Genomic DNA, 20407 nt, shown 5'->3' with positions numbered 1-20407 from the left:
GCGCCCGGCCACTAATTTTTGTATTTTTTGTAGAGATTGGTCTTGCTTTGTTGTCCACACTGGTCTCAAACTCCTGGCTTCAGGTGATCCTCCCGCCTCAGCCTCCCAAAGTGCTGGGATTACAGGTGGGAGCCACCGTGCTCAGCCTCAGTCGCTGTTTCATCCACTCATCACGCGTCTGAATGCTGCAGTGTGCCAGGATGACAGTGAGGCAGGAACACAGACCAGCACAGAGGTGCGCCAGAGCTTCCTGGAGAAGGGCTTTGCAAGGTTGAATAGGAGTTTGCAATGAGGAAAAAAAGTCACATGATCTTTCCTTTTTTTTTTTTTTTGGGATGGAGTTTCGCTCTTATTGCCCAGGCTGGAGTACAGTGGCACGATCTTGGCTCGCTGCAACCTCCGCTTCCCGCAGTTCTCCTGCCTCAGACTCCCAAGTAGCTGGGATTACAGGCATGTGCCACCATGCTGGCTAATTTTGTATTTTTAGTAAAGATGGGGTTTCACCATGTTGGTCAGGCTGGTCTCTGGCCTCAGGTGATCTGCCCACCTTGGCCTCCCAAAGTGCTGGGATTACAGGTGTGAACCACCGTGCCTGGCCCAGTCTTTCTTTTTCTTTCTTTTTTTTTTATTTGAGACGGAGTTTTACTGTATTGCCTGGGCTGGAGTGCAGCGGCGCCATATTGGCTCACTGCAACGTCTGCTTTCCAGGTTCAAGGAATTTTCCTGCCTCAGCCTCCCAAGTAGCTGGGATTACAGGCATGCACCACCATACCCTGCTAATTTTTGTATTTTTTAGTAGAGATGGGGTTTCGCCATGTTGGTCAGGTTTGTCTTGAAATCCTGATCTCAGGTGATCCACCCCGCTTGGTCTCCCAAAGTGCTGGGATTACAGGCGTGAGCCACTGCGCCCAGCCATGATCTTTCAATCTTTCACTAATTCCCTGCCTCTTCCCTGAACCTCTTCCTATCTGACCTTGTGTTAGGCCTAAGGACCCAGAAAAGGGTCAGACCCAATCCCTGCCCTTGAGTAGTTTTGAACCTTGTAGGGGGACTACAGGAAACAGCCTCCGGAAGCCGGCGTGCTGTGTGCTCTGATGGAGGAAGCCTGGGGAATGGGAGGCTCAGAGCCTCCCATGTGAGGAGGGGGCCCTGGGACTGTCACACACAAGGGAACCAGCAGAGACCTTTCCTGTCCACCACGTACCAGCATTACTTGGAAAGATCAACCAGCCAGGCTTAGTCCTAGTTTTGCCCCCATGCTGTGTGCCTGACCCTTCCTCGCTTCCTTCCCAGAGCCTCAGATTCCTGCTTCATAAACCCATCCCATTGGCTGGGCATGGTGGCTCATGCCTGTAACCCTAGGACGTTGGAGGGCTGAGGTGGGAGGATTGCTTGAGGCCATGAGTTCTAGACCCGCCTGGGCAACATAGTGAGACCCTGTCTCTACAAAAAAAACCCACTAACGAAACTGTTAACACTGACAGCACTGCCCTTGGAAGGCACCATTTGCTCCACCCTGGCATGTGAGCCCACGTGCCCCTCCCACCCCAGCCGCCAACCTATTCCTTGCTCTTTCCCCGCAGATTGTCTCCTCAGCCTCCACCGACCTCCAGGACTACACCTACTACTTCGTCCCAGCGCCCTGGCTCTCGGTGAAGCTCCTGCGGCTGCTGCAGTGCTACCCGCCTCCAGGTAACGAACGCCACGCACTCCCCAACCCGGGGTGGCCTGCTGCTGGCATCTGGGGGCCTCTAGCTCCACAGCGCGCCAGGTGGGACTGGAGGGTCTGGGTCAGGATTTCTCTGAAGCTGGGGCGGTTCCTCTGTCCCCTGTTACGTGGCTGCAGTGGGGATGGCAAGCGGGCAGCCCGAGGCCCAGTGCCTACCCTGTGCGGCATCATTGATCAGCCTCATCGCTGAGGTCCCTGCTACCCGGGCTCTCGTTCCAGCCCTGTCACTAGGGGCTGTTACTGCGCCTGTTTTATAGATGAGGAATCTGAGACTGGGAGAGGGAGCTCCTGGCCCAGGGTCACCCACCCGGTCAGTGGGTGATTCCAGGCTGTGCTGTCTAAATTACTATAGCCCTGTTAGGGGTTTTCACATCTGGTGGGAACCTTCCCTTACCGCTCACGGTCCCAATAAGCCAGTGTGTATGAAACTGCTGTAGTGAGCCAGGCACTGTGCAGGGGGGCGCCTGCACTTGCCGAACAGAGCTGGCAAGGAGGAACAGCCAGTGTGATAAGCACACAGGGAAACTGAGGCTTGAAGGTGAGACATCACCGTTCTAGGCATTGAGTAAGCGGCAGTCAGCCCCCAGACTCTCTGCTAGAAACCCCTCCCGCTGCCACTGAGCTCCCCTGGGCTTCTGTCGCCTTGGCTGACTGACTTCATGGAGCAGTTTCTTGGGACCCTGTGCTGAGGGGCTTGCCACACAGTAGGTACTAATGCACCAGTTCCCTCCATTCAGCCAGCATGCCCAGCACCTGCCAGGGGCCAGAGCCGATGTACGCCACCGAATCTCTGGGTGTGCATGCCTGTCTGTTCATGCCTGCATGTGTGTGCGCGTTTGTCTGTGTGTGTCGATACCTGTCCGTGTGCATGCGCGTCTGCGTGCATCCCCCTGTACGTGGATGTGTCATTGTGTGTGCGTATCTGTGTCTATATGTGGCAGTGTGTTCATGGTATCTCTGTGTCCCTCTATGTGTGTACATGTGTATGTATCAGTGTGTGCATCTACATGTGTACCTGTCTGTGCACGCAAGTGGGTGTGTACATGAGTGTAGACACCTGTCTGCATGCCTGTGTATGCGTGTCTCAATGCTTGGCAGCATGCATTGTGTCCGTGCACGTCCCTCTGCACATGGCATGTGTGTGCACACTCTATAACTGAGTGATATTGAGGTGACACCAGAGGCCCATCTTGTGTGAAGCCAGTGATGAATTCTGTTGTGTGACCCTGTTGTGTGACATGTCTTCCTTCGCTGGGCCTCTTTTTCATCCTGTCAAGAAGGGCTTCGGTCATGCTCTAAGCCCACGTCCACCCCAGAAGGCCCAGTTGGTAATTCTGTGGTACACCCAGGGCAGGCACCTCACCCACTCCAACCCTCTGTGGTGTAGGAACTGCAGATACAGCCTTGTCCTGAGGCTGGGCCTGAGGACGCACCAACCCTGTGTCACCTCCTTTTCAGCAAATGGTAGTGGGCTCCTGCCAATTTGTTTCCAAGTCATCTTTTTTTCACATGCATTGTGAAAAGTTTCCCAACATCCACATAAGTAGAGAGATCTCATTACTTAGACTTCACATTTTGCCACGTATGCATGCTCTTGTTTTCTTTTCTTCTGAAATATTTAAAAGTAAATTACATACGTCATGATGTTTTGCCTTTAAATATGTTGTTCTGGGCCAGGCACGGCGGTTCATACCTGTAATCCCAGCAATTTGGGAGGCCGAGGCAGGAGGATCACTTGAGCTCAGGAGTTTGAGACCAGTCTGGCCAACATGGCGAAACCCCATCTCTACAAAAAAATACAAAAAATTAGCCAGGTGTGGTGGTGCATGACTGTAGTCCCAGCTACTCAGGAGGCTGAGATGGGAGGATCGATTGAACCCGGGAGGCGGAGGTTGCAGTGAGCCAAGATTGTGCCACTGCACTCCAGCTTGGGTGACAGAGTGAGACTCTGTCTCAAAAAAAAAAAGAAAGAAAGAAAACAACAGAATATATATCACAGTACAGTCTAGGATCACATATTCAATTGGATTCTGCCAGGTTTAGTGGCTCACACTGTAATCCCGGCACTTTGGGAGACTGAGGCAGAAGGATCGCTTGAGCCCAGGAGTTTGAGATCAGTCTGGGCGACATAGTTGCCCTGTTTACAAAAACAGGGTTTAAATTGGATTCTGTCTTTGTTATTTCTCGTAGTGTGGACTAGCCCCACACCTGTTTCTGGAGAAACCAGGAGATGCCATTGCCAGGTGTCCCATGGTGGCGACTGGCCTCATTGCTGCCTTGTGGTGTCTTTTAGCTTGTTCTTCTATCTGGTGAATTTTCCTGTAGATTTGCGGCAGCATTTTTTGCTGGAACACTTGACAGCTCTTGTATACACTTGAAAAGATGTCACATTCTGGGAAATGTCGTGATTGGTGTTCCTGTGAGCTTCTGGCTGGCATCTGTCAGTGGTAGAGAGCTCTGGAGGGTGAGGGGGCACCTGGTTGAGCCTTGTCTCCTTTGACCTCCCAGCCTCTAGGCCCAGAGGATGGCACCAAGTGTGCCTGCAGTGGTCTCTTGCTGAACGGACACTTGGGTGGGTGGCTGGTGCATTTTTGTCAGGGGCTGCTCGGCACTCACACTAGTCCTTGGGAAGGCCTGGGTTTGGGGGCATCTCTTGGGAAGGTTCCTGGAGCTTCTTTTGCTCAGTGAGAAACCTGAGGAGCCTCAGAGCTGCAGATGAGGAAACTGAGGCTCACATGGGTGCCACCTCTTGCCCGAGAGGATCAGAGCAGGAGGAGAGCCCAGGACTGGGGATAGATCCTGTGTCTCCAGAGGTGCCTGGTCTCACCTCCTCTGCTGGGCTGGGAAGAGGTTGAGGGAGCAGAGACCCTGGCCCTGAGCTGCAGAATTATCAAGGTCAGAGGTACCCCGAGCTCCTCCCTTGGAAGACAGGAGCTGGGGCATGGCCATCACCCCAGCTGGTTTGCCAGATGGGCAGGACACTCAGCCAGGTGCGTCCCCTTCATTTCCCCAGAGGATGCGGCTGTGAAGGGGCGGCTGGTGGAATGTCTGGAGACCGTGCTCAACAAGGCCCAGGAGCCCCCCAAATCCAAGAAGGTGCAGCACTCCAACGCCAAGAACGCCATCCTCTTCGAGACCATCAGCCTCATCATCCACTATGACAGGTGCCCACCTGGGCCCACCAGGGCCTGATGCCTGGGGCCAGGAAAGAGGGGCGTGGAGGCCCGGACTCCTGGATCCGAGGCAGAGGGCAGGGAATCTTGACTTTTAGGTAGGGTAGTAGAAGGATGGGGCTGTGAAGTGTCACCTGTGAGGTTGGTGCTGGGGCGCTTCCTGGGGGCAGAATTGCTGGGTATCTTTCTCTGGGCTCAAAGGCCCAGCTGTCCGGGTCACTGGAGGTGCAGGACTGCAATGTAGGGCCAGCAAGGTTAAGACCTGGATCCTTGGGGGCTGTGAGGTGGGTCAGCTGGGGCCCGACTCCTCCACCTCCTCCTGTCAGTTTCTCTCACTGTCCCTTTCTTGTGGCCCCTGTGGGCAGTGAGCCCAACCTCCTGGTGCGGGCCTGCAACCAGCTGGGCCAGTTCCTGCAGCACCGGGAGACCAACCTGCGCTACCTGGCCCTGGAGAGCATGTGCACGCTGGCCAGTTCTGAGTTCTCCCACGAAGCCGTCAAGACGCACATTGACACCGTCATCAATGCCCTCAAGGTGTGACCCCTTGGAGCCCACTTGGGCCTGTCACCCCCCTCAGAAAGACCAGAGGCTCAGAGGCCCTTGGGTGGCCAACCCTGTGCCAACAGGGAGTCTAAAACACACCTGGGCCCTGCTCTCCACCCTCAGACGGAGCGGGACGTCAGCGTGCGGCAGCGGGCAGCTGACCTCCTCTACGCCATGTGTGACCGGAGCAATGCCAAGCAGATCGTATCGGAGATGCTGCGGTACCTGGAGACGGCCGACTATGCCATCCGCGAGGAGATCGTGAGTGCTGTGGGGTGCAGGCTGGACTTGTGGGTCTGAGGGAGGGGGTGACTGGGGGCTTGGACTCTTGGGTGTGAAGGAAGAGGGGCTGGAGCCTGGATACCTGGATCTGAGGGAGAGGTGGCTGGTGGCCTGGATTCCTGGGTCTGAGGGAGGAGGGGCTGGGGCCTGGACTCCTCAGTCCCCAGATGGGGGCAGTGGTGAGCCCAGAGCCAGGTGAGTGAAAGCCCGACTCACGCTGCGGGCACTCTGTCTCCGGCGGCAGGTCCTGAAGGTGGCCATCCTGGCTGAGAAGTACGCCGTGGACTACAGCTGGTATGTGGACACCATCCTCAACCTCATCCGCATCGCGGGCGACTACGTGAGTGAGGAGGTGTGGTACCGTGTGCTACAGATCGTCACCAACCGTGATGACGTCCAGGGCTACGCCGCCAAGACGGTCTTTGAGGTCAGCATTCCTGACCCTGACCCCCATGACCCCACGACAGGACCCAGAGGCAGAGCAAGGACGGCCGGGGCTGGCCACCCTCCTCCTGCACCACTGTGACCTCAAAGTGGGGCCTCTGCCTCTGGGCCAACCCAGGACACCCAGGCCTCTGGGTCCCTCCCACCCTCCTGATGTGAGGAGTTCCCAGGCCATGGGCCTGGGGAGCCCGGTGTGCAGTCCCAGCCCCCAGATCTCGGTAGTTTCCCTGTTTCCCTCTGCCCCAGGAAAGGGACCCTGCACAGCCCTGGTTTGTTTTTTTTTTTTTGGTTTGTTAGTTTGTTTTTTGGAGACGGAGTCTCACTCTGTCGCCCAGGCTGGATTGGGGAGTGAGTGCCTTGGCGTGATCTTGGCTTGCTGCGACCTCCGCCTCGCGGCGTCGAACCATTCTCCTGCCTCAGCCTCCCCAGTAGCTGGTACTACAGGCGTGTGCCACCACACCCAGCTAATTTGTTTGTATTTTTAATAGAGATGGGGTTTCACCATGTTGCCCAGGCTTCAAACTCCTGAACTCGGGCAATCTGCCCGCTTCAGCCTCCCAAAATGCTACAGGCATGAGCCACCACGCCCGGCTCATAGCCCTGTTTTACTGCCTGTGTGAGCTCGGGCCGGTCACTCAACCTTTTTGTGCCTCAGTTTACCACCTATAACCCCACCCGCAGCAGAGCTTTGAGGGTTCCACCAGTCAGGAGGTGGTTGCACCCGGTGCTCCCGGAGAGGGCGCTCATTCTTGTCCTCTCCACACCCTTCCCCGCCCCCCCCAGGCGCTCCAGGCCCCCGCCTGTCATGAGAACATGGTGAAGGTTGGCGGCTACATCCTTGGGGAGTTTGGGAACCTGATTGCTGGGGACCCCCGCTCCAGGTGAGGGAGCCTCAGCCTGCAGGGGGAACACTACACGCTTCTGAGGGATCCAGGGCTTGAGGGATCCCCAGGGGTCTCAGGGTAGGCGGTGATGGGCTCCCATCCTCTCGGCCTCCACCCCAACCCACCTAGCAGGGTAAGAGAGGACCTCAGTCCCAGGATCGTGGACAGAGTGTGACTGTGGCCCCTGCCTGGTGCCTGGGGAGGGCCACTCCTCTCCAGCGGCCTGGGGTCCTGGGACAGGTCCATCCCAGGGAGGGGCGCCTCTCGAGGGGGTTTCTGGGAGAGGGCAGTGGAGCCTGGCCCCGCTGACACCCACTCCCGCACACAGCCCCCCAGTGCAGTTCTCCCTGCTCCACTCCAAGTTCCACCTGTGCAGCGTGGCGACGCGGGCGCTGCTGCTGTCCACCTACATCAAGTTCATCAACCTCTTCCCCGAGACCAAGGCCACCATCCAGGCCGTGCTGCGGGCCGGCTCCCAGCTGCGCAATGCTGATGTGGAGCTGCAGCAGCGAGCCGTGGAGTACCTCACCCTCAGCTCGGTGGCCAGCACCGATGTCCTGGTCAGAGCCCTGCCCCTCCCCGCCCCCGGCACACCCCCTTCTCGCTCTCCCCTCCTCCTGACCCGAACTGACCTTCCCTACCCCGACCGTGCCAGGCCACAGTGCTGGAGGAGATGCCGCCCTTCCCCGAGCGCGAGTCATCCATCCTGGCCAAGCTGAAACGCAAGAAGGGGCCAGGGGCCGGCAGCGCCCTGGATGATGGCCGGAGGGACCCAAGCAGCAACGACATCAACGGGGGCGTAGAGCCCACCCCCAGCACTGTGGTGAGTCCCCTGGGGTGGGCCCTGCCAGGGTGCGTGGGGCTGGGTCCTGCCAGGGTGCCACCTGTCCTCACCGTGACCTGCGCTTCCTACAGTCGACGCCCTCGCCCTCCGCCGACCTCCTGGGGCTGCGGGCAGCCCCTCCACCGGCAGCACCCCCAGCTTCTGCAGGGGCAGGGAACCTCCTGGTGGACGTCTTCGATGGCCCGGCCGCCCAGCCCAGCCTGGGGCCCACCCCCGAGGAGGCCTTCCTTAGGTAGCACCCCCTGGGCCCGGGCCCCTTCTCACAGCCACCCCCAGGGCTGTCCCTTCTCGGCCTCTGCCTGCATTTTCCCTGAGCCCCTCCCCAGCCCCCTACTCGCTCCTCTCTCCATCCCGATGCCTTTGCCAGCCCTGGCTGCTGCCTCCCCTGCCCCAGCCTCCCTACTCACACCCTCCCTCTGCCACTCTGGACTCCGCCGATACTGGCCACCCTTCGTTGTCTCCTTTCCTGTCACCGTTTCTCAGCCTGCTCTTCCTTTTCTCCTTCTCTCCTTCCCTTCTCCCTCTCTGTCTCTCTCTCTCTCCCCGGCCCTCTTGCTGCCCATCTGGGATTGGCTGCCACGCCTGTCTTCTCTTGTCTGCTCTGGGATTGGATGGCCCAGCGAGCTGGAGCCGCCTGCCCCCGAGAGCCCCATGGCTTTGCTGGCTGACCCAGCTCCAGCTGCTGAGTAAGGGGTGGCCTGGGGTGGGAGGTCGCGGGGGGGCAGACTCGGGTGTCCCCAGGGAGAGTTAGGGGACTGGGAGCTCTCGTCAACGGGTTCCTGATGAGCAGCAGAGGCAGGGACTTTGGGGAAAGGGAAACTTGGTGCCTGCCAATGTGGGCGCACGGACCAGGGTTCCATTCCCATTGGAGGCCACTGCTGAATGGATGTGAGGTTCCTCGAAGCTCTGTGAGGGGTCTGGATATGTGGTTCTGGGGTTCTGTCCTTAGGGTTTGTTCTCACACTCAGTCGCTCTGGGTCTTCGCCCCTCCCCACCAAGTCCCTTCCCATCTCACTCCGCTCCCTGCCTCCAGCCCAGGTCCTGAAGACATTGGCCCTCCCATTCCGGAAGCCGATGAATTGCTGAATAAGTGAGTCCTGGGAGAGGTGGGGGAGGGGAATGGGGACAGGTGCAGAACCTAGGTCAGGTGCAGACAGGCACCCCTGTCATCCTGCGCCCCCTGCCACTCCTACCCAGGTTTGTGTGTAAGAACAACGGGGTTCTGTTCGAGAACCAGCTGCTGCAGATCGGAGTCAAGTCAGAGTTCCGGCAGAACCTAGGTGTGTCCCAGGGGACTGTGGGAATGGGTGGGACGGAGACCTTGGGTTGGGCCTGGGGAAGGGGTCAGAGGGACTCAGATGGAGCTCTGCCTCCCCCACCTACTGCAGGCCGCATGTATCTCTTCTATGGCAACAAGACCTCGGTGCAGTTCCAGAATTTCTCACCCACTGTGGTCCACCCCGGAGACCTCCAGACTCATATCCTCTCAGGCCCGGCCCAGCCACCTGCCTCCAGGCCTGCCTCATCGTGGGGAAGCTGGCTGACCCAGGTCCACACTTCTCTTTAGCCTCTCTTGGGCACGCAGTTACTTCTCTGAGATTCAGTGTCTGCATCTGTAAGATGGGGGTGGGGTTCCTTCCCCCAGGACAGGAGATGACAGTGAAGTGGTGTGTGGGAGGCATTACTTCCGGAACTCACCTACTCCAGGCCTCAGTTTGTCCCTATCTGGCACCTTCCGTGTCCTGCCATCCTCCACTGGGCTCCATGTCATGATGCCAGCACCTCCTGCACTCAGAAGCCAGGCCTGCGGGTCCAGACGCAGGGCCTCCTCCTGTATGACCTAGGCTGAGTCACTTTGCCTCTCTGGGCCTTCCTGTCCCCACCGTGAAGTGTATGTAGACCCTCCTCTTCCTTATAGGGTTATTGTGAAGATCAGAGTATCTGGAAAACCCTGGAAGGGTGGCTGGAGGTGTCAGTACCCCCTGTTCCTTCTCTGGGCCTCCATTTCCACATTCATGAAATTAGGAAAGCTCGACCCCAAAACTCCTTCCGGCCAGGCATGGGGGCTCATGCCTGTAATCCCAGCACTGGGAGGCTGAGGCCAGCGGATCATTTGAGGTCAGGAGTTCAAGACCAGCCTTGCCAACATGGTGAAATCCCAGCTCCACTAAAAATACAAAAATTAGCTGGGTGGTAGTGGTGCGCGCCTATAATCCCAGCTACTCAGGAGGCTGAGACAGGAGAATCGCTTGAGCCTGGGAGGTGGTGGTTGTGGTGAGCCGAGATTGTACCACTGCACTCCATTCTGGGCGACAGAGTGAGACCCTGTCTCAAAAAAATCAGAAACAAAATTCTGTCTTCCATAATTTCCAGAGGCTCGTGCAGGCAGCTCCGTGGAGGCAGTGGCAAGAGAACATGAGACCCAGGCCTTCCCAGTGGGCTACTGACACGGATGCAGATGACGATAACACTAATTGCTACCATCTTTGTGTACTTACCATGTACCGGGCACACAGACAAGTACTTGTAATGGATTTTTTTTTAAATAGTGATGAGGCCTCACTGTGTTGCCCAGGCTTGTCTCAAACCCTTGGGCTCAGTGATCCTTCCCACCTTGGCCTCCCAAAGTGCTGGATTACAGGCGTGAGCCACCACACCCGGCTGGATTATTTTATCAACTCCTGAGGACATTTTACACAAGTCCTTTTGTTGAGACAGGGCCTCACTCACCCAAGCGGTAGTGCAGTGGCACGAACACTGCTCACTGCAGCCTCGATCTTCTGGGCTCAAGGCATCCTCCTGCCTCAGCCTTCCAAGTAGCTGGGCGTACAGGTGCACATCACCACACCTGGCTAATTTTTTTTGTAGAGATGGGGTCTTGCCATGTTGCCCAATCTTACACATGTCCAGAGGCTTAGAGAGGTTAAGTGGCTGTCCACAGCCACTCAGGTGGTTAAGAGACGGGATTCAAACCCAAGTCAGCCTCCAGAGCTAATACTAGTATGTCTCAGTGCGGTGTGACATTGTGGGAGGCCACAGGAGGCACCTAGGGGGCGCCTCAGAGGTTTCCATAGCATGAACTTTGTAGTTGAACCTTGTAGGATTGAGTCCAGGATTGCACCATGGGGTCCCTCAAACACCTGCAGGCGGGAGCTGCCGGCAGCTCGGGGGGTCCTGACCCAGACCTCCCAGGGGCCCGCCTCCTCTGTCTGGCTTCCTTGACCGCTGGCGGGCACAGCTGGCTGTGCAGACCAAGCGCGTGGCTGCGCAGGTGGATGGCGGCGCGCAGGTGCAGCAGGTGCTCAATATCGAGTGTCTGCGGGACTTCCTGACGCCCCCGCTGCTGTCGGTGCGCTTCCGGTAAGTGAGGTGTGGCGCGGCCGGTGGGCGGGGCCTCCGGGGCGAGGGGCGGGGCCTTAACGGAGCCTACCCCTCACCCAACCAGGTATGGTGGCGCCCCCCAGGCTCTCACCCTGAAGCTCCCAGTGACCATCAACAAGTTCTTCCAGCCCACAGAGATGGCGGCCCAGGATTTCTTCCAGCGCTGGAAGCAGCTGAGCCTGTGAGGGGTGGGGAGGGGGCGGAGCCAAAGCCGCGCCTCCGGGTGGGCGGGTCGGGCCGTCCAGGTCCCTGACTTGAACCTTCCCGGTCCCCAGCCCTCAACAGGAGGCGCAGAAAATCTTCAAAGCCAACCACCCCATGGACGCAGAAGTTACTAAGGCCAAGGTGAGAGACCGCGGGCGTGTTTGCCGGCCTAGGGCTGCTTTGCTTCTCTGAGCCTCTGTTTTCCTATCTGTAAAGTGGGGCCAATTCCCATCCCCAAAGGTTTTTGGGATCTGGGATGCCACTCTGTGGTAACTAACAGCTCTGGCACTCTCTGACGGCGGCCCCCCCTCCCTCCCAGCTTCTGGGGTTTGGCTCTGCTCTCCTGGACAATGTGGACCCCAACCCTGAGAACTTCGTGGGGGCGGGGATCATCCAGACTAAAGCCCTGCAGGTGGGCTGTCTGCTCCGGCTGGAGCCCAACGCCCAGGCCCAGGTGAGTGCTGCTGTGGGAGGCCTGAGGTCGGCAGGAAGGCCACCTGTCATCTCTGCGCCCACTCTTCCTGCCTCACTGTTCAATTCGCGTCCCCCCTTTGACCCTCCTCCTCTCGCATCTCTTTGTCCACTTTTCCTCCTTTTTATCCATCAATCTTCTCTCCTGTCTCCAACCTCTGGTCTTCCTCTCCTCTTCCTGTCCCTCCCTGATTTCTCCCTTTCCATATCACTTCCACCTTTCTCTCCTCATTTATAATTTCCCTCCTTTCTGGCTCCTCTGTTGATTTCATTCTTACATTCTTCTCTCCTGTGTCTTGTATCACTTTTCTGGCCCCTTTATCCTTCTTTCTTCTATATCCCTTGTGTCCCCACTTCCCTGGGCTCCCTATCTCCTCTGAGCTCTGCCCCCAATGCCCCCACCCAGATGTATCGGCTGACCCTGCGCACCAGCAAGGAGCCCGTCTCCCGTCACCTGTGTGAGCTGCTGGCACAGCAGTTCTGAGCCCTGGACTCTGCCCCCGGGGATGTGGCCGGCACTGGGCAGCCCCTTGGACTGAGGCAGCTTTGGTGGATGGGGGACCTCCACTGGTGACCGAGAAGACGCCAGGGGTTGGGGGATGCCTGGGACCTTCCTCCGGCCTTTTGTATTTTTATTTTTGTTCATCTGCTGCTGTTTACATTCTGGGGGGTTAGGGGGAGCCCCCTCCCTTCCTTCCCCCCTCCCAAGCACAGAGGGGAGAGGGGCCAGGGAAGTGGATGCCTCCTCCCCTCCCACCCCACCCTGTCGTAGCCCCTCCTACCCCCTCCCCATCCAGGGGCTGTGTATTATTGTGAGCGAATAAACAGAGAGACGCTAACAGCCCCATGTCTGTGTCCATCATCCACTGCCAGGTAGTCAAAGAAGTGGGGTGAGGGCATGCAGAGTGTGGGTGGCCAGGCTTCGCAGCCCATGGCTGGGACTCTGGGGAGACAGCAGCAGCAGCAGCCGCCGAACCCCCAGCTGCAGGGCCACCAGACGCACTCCTTTGCCTGGTTCCTCAGTCCCCAACACCAGGTAGCAGGCTCTGGGCAGCTGGGCCTGGTAGACCTCACCTTCTGTCTTCTCTGGTGGCCCTGGCTCTGGGGAAAGAACGGGGCACTGAGGTGACAAGTAGCATGCTAACCTTTGGAAGCCACACCACATCCTGGGCCCAAGTTCTGAACGCGTGGGGTCTCTGAGCACAGGTTTTGGGAGCCTCCTGCCAGGGCAGGGCCTCGGGGCTCTAGCTGGCTGTCAGCAACTTGAAGACTGTGATGCTCTCACTCAGCTCACCCTCTTCCTCTTTCTCATCCTTGGCCCCCATTTTCCTGGGGAAACTGCAGCTGCAGGCAATCCTCTTAGCAATATACATGGCAAACACGGCAGAAACACAGGAGCCCGCCCACCCCACTGCATGAGGCGGGTGGAGGGAAGCAGGCAGGGGCCAGGGAGAGATGGAGTCGCACAGCTAAAAAGGGGTGCAGCCCCCCAGATGGAGCTCTTGACCACTGTGCTGCATTCATCCGGGCTTCACTGGAGTCATAGCGCCATCCCAGGTCCTTCCCTTTGTCTCTCTGGGCCTTTATGGGTTCTACAATTTTTCCTTTCTAACCCAGCATCTGTGAAAACCTCCCCCATCCCCTAAGCCTATCAGCAAAGTCTGTGCTTTCGGCAGTAGTGCAGAGTGCTGGACTGTGTGGATATGGGAGCCAGATCCCCTGTGTTCGAATACGGCTGTGCCACTCATGAGCTGAGCCTCAGTTTCCTCATCTGTAATATGGGAATGATAAGGTAACAGGATAGTCCTCACTTGTGAGGATAAAGTGATTTCATTCTTTTATTACATGTAAAGGCACTGGGAAGAGGTGAGGTCTCAGTGTTAACTATTGTTTTGTTTTTTTGTTTTTTGTTTTTTTTTTGAGATGGAGTCTCGCTCTGTCGCCCAGGCTGGAGTGCGGTGGCCGGATCTCAGCTCACTGCAAGCTCCGCCTCCTGGGTTTACGCCATTCTCCTGCCTCAGCCTCCCTAGTAGCTGGGACTACAGGCGCCCGCCACCTCGCCCGCCTAGTTTTTTGTATTTTTTTTTTTAGTGGAGACGGGGTTTCACTGTTTTAGCCAGGATGGTCTCGATCTTCTGACCTCGTGATCCGCCCATCTCAGCCTCCCAAAGTGCTGGGATTACAGGCTTGAGCCACAGCACCCGGCCAACTATTGTTAACTATGATCTAGGAGGTTCTGAAGCCAGGCAGGGACCTCCCTTCCCCTCCCTTCCCTCCTGGAAAAGGCTACTGGAGCTCCTGTGTTGCTGCCGTGTTTGCCATGTGTATTGCTAAGAGGATCGCCCTTCCCATCTGCATCAATTCTCAGATCTCAAGGAAAACCACAGCCCTCTGCCCCAGTGCATGCTGGGTTCCTCCAATTCCACCTCCTACTCCCACTTTGCGTGACCAGAGACTCAGTGTCCCCGCCTGCGCAGTGGGAGCACTGGCTGCCGCTGACCTGGTGGGAAGTGCGTGGAGGTGACCAGGGTATAGAAGTTTCGGAGGAGGCGCCGGCGCTGTTCTGGTGAAGGCTCTGCTGGGAGGAAAAGGCGGTGATGCAGAGCCCCTCCCCAGCCCACACTCCTCCTGCCCCTGCCCCTGTCCTCAGTCACCTTTATCCCCCAAGGGCTCCACGGTGAAGAGGCAGCGTTTCAGTTCCAGGTGGAGGAGCAGCAGCCTGTGGGAAAGGGAAGGGAATGTCACGGCTGCGGAAGAGGACATGACCCCCAACCCACTCCCTCCATCCGAGCCCTACCCGAGGATGTCTGTGTGAAGGGGGAAGCCACTGGGCAGCGCTCGGGGTCCCAGCGGCAGACAGGCCCGCAACGGGTCCAGCAGTGGCTGCCAGCAGCGCTCCAGAAGCTGCAGGGGGCGTGGTCATTGGGACATGGTCATGGGAAGGCGGGGCCGGCGGGGGAGTGCACGATAAGGCCGTGGTCAATCGGGAGGGGCGGGGCCTACGAGAACAGTGGAGGGCGGAGGGCAGAAGGGACCAGGGAAGGGGCGAGGCCTGGGAGGACAGAGAAAGCGCGGCAGTGGCCGATCTTGCGGGGAAGGTGAATGACTGGAGCGCAGTCCAGAAGAGGTGGGGCTGGGGAAAGAAGCCGCTGGCAGGGCAGGGTGGTGGGGAAGGGCCCTGCAGGTACAGGGTGTCCTAAGGGGGAAAGCGGGACGGCGCGGGTTCACCTGTGGATACAACTGGCTGAGGGGTGGGCTTGGCCCGCAGAGTAGACACAGCTCCAGGCTCGGCAGCAGTGTCAGGGTCAGGAGCCGGTGTGGGACCTGAAGCAGGGCACAGGCTGGGGCTGACCGCGGCCCGGCCCCTTTCCATCGCAGATCCCGCTCCCTAGCGACTTGGCCCCCAGGTCACATCCCTCTGTTCCGTCCGCCCCACCCACTCACCGTGGGGCTCCCGTGCGGCAGGTACACCGGATAGTCGCGAGCGGTCTGAGGCGGCAGGGACCCCACCAGCCAGGGGAGCAGCACGGCCTCGGGCGTCCCCAGCCGCCACCAACCTTCCGTTGCTGCCACCACCCGGCCCGACACCACCAGGCTGACGAATGCCGTGCCCGCAGCCTCAGCGAACCCGGAGAGGGCTTCCTGGGTAAGGGAGGCAGGAGGACTGGGAGTCAGCAGACAGGTGTGGGGGGTGGCAGCGACTTCCCAGGTGGGCAGGGAATGGGGAGAAACCCACAGCCAGCCCCAAGCTCGTGGAGTGGCCATGCTCCTGCGTCTCACCCTCTCTGAGCCTGAGTTCCTTCACCTTCATACGAAGTCACATCCCCAACTCACACTGTGAAGTCTGATTACACACCTAGCCTGAGTGTGCGAACTGAAGCTAATGATGTAACCACAGCAGCTACTGTTCATCGAGACCTGTTACATGCTGAGTAGGCACCATCAGCAATGTAGAGAAGCCAAGTCACCTGCTGAGAGTCACACTGCTGGGAGGCGCCCACACCAGGCAACTCAGCAAGAGCAGTGTTTCAGTAGGGGTAGCTAGAGATCTGAAAGGCGGGAGGAAGAGCAGGTACCAAGGTTGGAAAGTTGTTGGGATCTCTGGGGTCTGTGAGGCAGCTGGGTGGATGCAGATTGTGGATTTAGCAACAGGTTAGGGGGTGCCACGTGCCACAGGCCTTCAAACACCAGGCTGAGGGGCTGGGACCTTGTCCTGGGGGAGGTGGAGGCTGTGGGAGGGCGATGAGCAGGAAAGGGGCAGGGCCAGCTCTGGATATAGTAGGATTCTTGTGGTGGACGGGTGTGATGGCTCACACCTGTCATCTGAGCACTATGGGAGGCTGAGGGGGGAGAACTGGTTGAGCCCAGGAGTTTGAGACCAGCCTGGGCAACTTAGTGGACACCCATCCCCAACCCCAGTCCATCTCTTAAAAAAAAAAATTAGCTGAATGTGGTGACGTGTGCCTATAGTGTCAGCTACTGGGGAGGCTGAGATGAGAGGATCACTTGAATCCAGGAGTTCAAGGCTGCAGTGAGCTATGACTGAGCCACTGCGCTCTAGCCTGGATGACAGAGCGAGACCCTGTCTCAGAAAAGAAAGAAAGATGGCCCAGGTGCAGTGGCTCACGCCTGTCATCCCAGCCCTGTGGGAGGCCAAGGCAGGTGTTAGAAGTTTGAGACCAGCTTGGCCAACATGGCAAAAACCCATCTCTACTAAAAATACAATAAATTAGCCGGGCGTAGGGGCGGGTGCCTGTAATCCCAGCTACTCCGGAAGCTGAGGCAGAAGAATTGCTTGAACCCAGGAGGCAGAGGCTGCAGTGAGCTGAGATCGTGCCACTGCACTCCAGCCTGGGCAACAAGAGTAAAACTACGTCTCAAATAAAAAGAGAGAAAGGAAAGAAAAAAGAAAAGAAAAACAATAAAAAGAGAAAAGATTCTTCTGGGACCAGGTGGGGATAGGACTGGAAGCTGAGAAGATAGGAGGAGGTTGGGACAATGGTCCAGAAGAAAGAGGATGAGGACTGAGCCAGGGCCAGCGGAACAGGTATTTCCATAGCATCCCCAGTACCTGCAAGAGGGACCCCTCCGGAGGAATCACACAGTCCACACACTGGGTCAGGTCCCCGATGAGCTCCGAGTCCCCTAGGAAGCTGTCGATGAGGCAGTAGCTGGCCTAGGAGAATAAGAAGGGACCAGCCTAGCATTCAGGTGGGCCCAGGGTCAGACAACCAAGAACCTGTGGGACCAGGCTGCCCCAGGGGCTGCTGGGAACTGCAGTTCCCAAATGGCAGTGCCCAGGTATCCTAACTTCCCACCCTCATGCCCTGCAACCTCACCCTCAAGTCCTTCTTCAGTCTCTCCACATTGCGGATATTGGTCAGTTCTTCAAGTCCCACAAGAAGGACCTAGGAGAACCATATAGGAGAGGTTGGGCCCTGGGCAACTAGTTCTAAGTGAGGAGGGGCTGGGACTCAAACTCCTGGGTCTGAAGGAAGAGGAGGCTAGGACTCCCACTTTTGGGTCTGGGGACTGGGGGGTCAAGATTCCTGGGTTCTGGCTGGGCCGGACGCAGTGGCTCATGCCTGTAATTCCAGCACTTTTGGAGGCCAACGTGGGTGGATCACTTGAGGTCAGGAGTTTGAGAACAGCCTGGCCAACAAGGTGAAACCCTGTCTCTACAAAAAATACAAAAATTAGCTGGGCATGGTGGCGCGTGCCTGTAATCCCAGCTACTTGGGAAGCTGAGGCATGAGAATCGCTTGAACCTGGGAGGCGGAAGTTGCAGTGAGCCAAGATCATGCCACTGCACTCCAGCCTGGGCAACAGAGCGAGACCCCGTCTCAAAAAAAAAAAAAGATTCCTGGGTTCTGAGTGAGGAAGTGTTGGTGGTCTGGACTCCTAGGTCTGAGGGAGAAGGATGCTGAGATCTCCGATTCTGGTTTGGGGAGAAAAGAGGACTGGTGAGTCTCACCATGGCTCCAAACACCATTTGGAGTAGTCTCTCCAGCCTCAGCTCAGAGATGCCCACCTCAGATGACAGAACAATGAGGGTGATGCTGTGGAACGGAAGTGAGAAGAATGGGTCAAGGCCCTAGGAATCAGGAAGGGGTATGTTGGAGTCCACCCATCGATTCCAGAACACCAGATACATCCTCCCTCAGCCCAACCTTCCTTTCTTATAGAAGACATCAGGGATCAAGGAGGGTAACTGGCTTGCTAAAGATCCCACAGCCAAATTAACAGCTGGTTTTGGAGAGCTGGAAGGCCTCCGAGGTCATCTTCAACAGGGACTATCACCCAGGCCCTGTCCCTGTCCCACGTTCCCTCCTGGGGACCTGTCATGGAAGCTTTTCCACACCACAGTCGTGTTCTCGGTCCTCGCAGAGCTCAGCTGCACCTCCAGATTCTGCCCAAACATATGGACTCCATTGAGGGAACCGATGACAGAGAACGGGAGCTAAGGAGGGGTTAGGGACATCAGACAGGAGCATCACCCCATCCCCTCCTCCTTAGGACCTAAGCGTGCCAGCTCCCAGCCCCATCCTCTTTCCATGTACCCTGGCAGTGCCTCTTTGGGGAACCAGGCTTATTGGTGCATTGCCTCCTCGGTCCTACAAACTCAACACTGAAACCGCCCCAGCCCCTACTGCCTTGAAGACCCAGAATCAAAACACCGAACCCCCTTCGGTTTAGATACAGGCGTCCAAGGCCCCACCTGCTGTCGGGCGGGGGCGCCGCCGCGACTGCTCCTGCAGAACAGGGGGACTCCGCTGGACGCCGCGAGGCACAGCAGATGAACGGTGCCGCCCGTCCCCTCCTCCCCCATTTAGGACTCCCACCGCGGTCCCCCACGTGGGGACTGTCAGTGCCAGTCTTGGAGCATGCCGGTAATCACAGTAACTCGGCCTGTGGTCCGGAGCCGCCAGAGGGCGAGATGCGGAGCTGATTGGAAGAGGATTAATTTCCCGCCTTCTTCACCCAACTCAAACAGACCCTCAAACCCTATTCAGGCACCTCCCCCAAGCCCATTAGGTTCTCTTCCGCCCTAGCCGGAAGTCATGGTGCCCCTAACAAAGATGGCGGCTAATTGAATTGGCAAATCTTTCTTGTTTCTCGGAGGAGGTAAGGAGAACCAAGAGGCCGATTGAAGATGATGACTGCGCCAAGGCCTTGCCTAGCCACCATCCTGTAGGCTTTGATGATTTACACTCTAAACGGGAAAAACAGTTGTGCCCCGATCAAAGATTGCGACGATCCCAAAGCGTTGCCTCGCAACCACATTCCCTCTAGGTTGTTCTAGTAGTAAACAACGTGCCCTACTCAAAGATGGCGACCGTGGCTGGGCGTTGCCAAGCAACCACCATTCAGCCAGATTTCCGTTCCAAAGCTGTAAACAGCTGTGCCCTGCTCAAAGATGGCGGTACGTCGAAGTCCAAGCACCCTCCTTAGGGCGAAATCGCGTCTCCCCCCAACATTCGAGGGTGGTTGAGTCCAGCGATCGTTGCCTAGTAACCACCAAAAAAAAAAAAGGTTGTTTTTATTACTGGAAAAAAGAAAACAAGGAAATCCTTTGTTGTCCAGAATAATAAAAATAACATCATTTCTGTAATGAACTTATACATGGTAGCATACTATGTAAAATGTGAAAATATCCCTTCCCGAATTTTTTCCTAAAATACAGTTAAACGTAGAATATTCATACGTTTTCACAAATATGATCAATATACTAACATTTCCACACTTTCTTTTTCCCCATGTTTATAAGTCTATTTCATCTTAATAATGTATTTTTATAATCTAGTTTGTGGATGTAACAAATTGATTTGACCAATTACGTGTTGAACTCTTCCAGGCTAGTCAACTAGTACTGGACAGCATTTTATTGACTTTTAAAAATGCCCTTATGAATATTTTTATTATTTTATGCAGGCAGTATTTACTTGTAATAATAAATGTATTTATGATTCATTTTGCCCTTCCTCTTCCTTCTTGCAGATCAGCCCATCTTTCTTTCTTTCTTTTTTTTTTTTTGAGACGGAGTCTTGCTCTGTCGCCCAGGCTGGAGTGCAGTGGCCGGATCTCAGTTCACTGCAAGCTCCGCCTCCCGGGTTTACGCCATTCTCCTGCCTCAGCCTCCCGAGTAGCTGGGACTACAGGCGCCTGCCACCTCGCCCGGCTAGTTTTTTGTATTTTTTAGTAGAGACGGGGTTTCACCGTGTTAGCCAGGATGGTCTCGATCTCCTGACCTCGTGATCCGCCCGTCTCGGCCTCCCAAAGTGCTGGGATTACAGGCTTGAGCGACCGCGCCCGGCCAGATCAGCCCATCTTTCTAGCATAATTTGTAATTTTCCTAGTTCCTAAAGTAGAGAGATGGGACAGGGTCTTGCTCTGTCGCCCAGGGTGGACTGCAGTGGAGCCATCTCGGCTCATTGCAACCTCTGCCTCCCGG

The 20407-nt window shown here is 56.9% G+C and overlaps 2 protein-coding genes across 3 annotated transcripts in view; one reads left to right on the top strand and one right to left on the bottom strand.

Annotated features, from left to right (window-relative positions):
* AP2A1 (adaptor-related protein complex 2, alpha 1 subunit) overlaps positions 1–12796 on the top strand; it is a 45951-nt gene extending 33155 nt beyond the window's left edge. Inside the window, exons 7-24 of the mRNA XM_011946513.1 lie at positions 1584–1692; positions 4743–4893; positions 5268–5436; positions 5569–5706; positions 5972–6154; positions 6955–7052; positions 7384–7615; positions 7711–7878; positions 7971–8131; positions 8520–8585; positions 8933–8989; positions 9097–9179; positions 9288–9377; positions 11136–11259; positions 11345–11461; positions 11556–11625; positions 11804–11938; positions 12362–12796. Coding sequence (XP_011801903.1) covers positions 1584–1692; positions 4743–4893; positions 5268–5436; positions 5569–5706; positions 5972–6154; positions 6955–7052; positions 7384–7615; positions 7711–7878; positions 7971–8131; positions 8520–8585; positions 8933–8989; positions 9097–9179; positions 9288–9377; positions 11136–11259; positions 11345–11461; positions 11556–11625; positions 11804–11938; positions 12362–12439 — 2229 coding nt within the window. The 3' untranslated portion in view covers positions 12440–12796. The remainder of the gene's footprint in view (positions 1–1583; positions 1693–4742; positions 4894–5267; positions 5437–5568; positions 5707–5971; positions 6155–6954; positions 7053–7383; positions 7616–7710; positions 7879–7970; positions 8132–8519; positions 8586–8932; positions 8990–9096; positions 9180–9287; positions 9378–11135; positions 11260–11344; positions 11462–11555; positions 11626–11803; positions 11939–12361) is intronic.
* Positions 12548–19254, bottom strand: FUZ (fuzzy planar cell polarity protein). 2 transcript variants are annotated; one of them, XM_011946352.1, is made up of 11 exons: positions 18674–19254; positions 18294–18415; positions 17930–18014; positions 17295–17363; positions 17027–17131; positions 15400–15597; positions 15184–15279; positions 14753–14859; positions 14610–14674; positions 14456–14530; positions 12548–13056 (listed from the first exon to the last, which is right to left on the bottom strand). In XM_011946352.1, the coding sequence occupies exons 1-11, from the start codon at positions 18782–18784 to the stop codon at positions 12833–12835; spliced, it is 1257 nt and encodes a 418-aa protein (XP_011801742.1). In that variant the 5' UTR covers positions 18785–19254; the 3' UTR covers positions 12548–12832. The 2 variants fall into 2 exon arrangements, with proteins under 2 accessions (XP_011801742.1, XP_011801743.1); XM_011946353.1 differs by lacking the exon at positions 17930–18014 and having other exon boundaries at positions 18317–18415.
* Between the last annotated feature and the right edge of the window lie 1153 nt (positions 19255–20407).

This window comes from Colobus angolensis, unplaced genomic scaffold, assembly GCF_000951035.1.
Source record: "Colobus angolensis palliatus isolate OR3802 unplaced genomic scaffold, Cang.pa_1.0 Scaffold25, whole genome shotgun sequence".
NCBI lineage: Eukaryota > Metazoa > Chordata > Mammalia > Primates > Cercopithecidae > Colobus > Colobus angolensis.
Note: the sequence above shows the minus strand (reverse complement) of the source record. Positions and strands in the feature narration are given on the sequence as shown.

Bases quoted from the DNA above. Each gene is read 5' to 3' on its own strand.
- FUZ (XM_011946352.1), bottom strand. From the start codon at position 18,784: ATGGGGGAGGAGGGGACGGGCGGCACCGTTCATCTGCTGTGCCTCGCG. The intron at 15,280-15,399 runs GTGAGTGGGTGG...GCCCTGCTTCAG, and splicing joins TGCCGCACGGGAGCCCCACG to GTCCCACACCGGCTCCTGAC. The intron at 14,860-15,183 runs GTGAACCCGCGC...CGCCCCCTGCAG, and splicing joins TCAGCCAGTTGTATCCACAG to CTTCTGGAGCGCTGCTGGCA.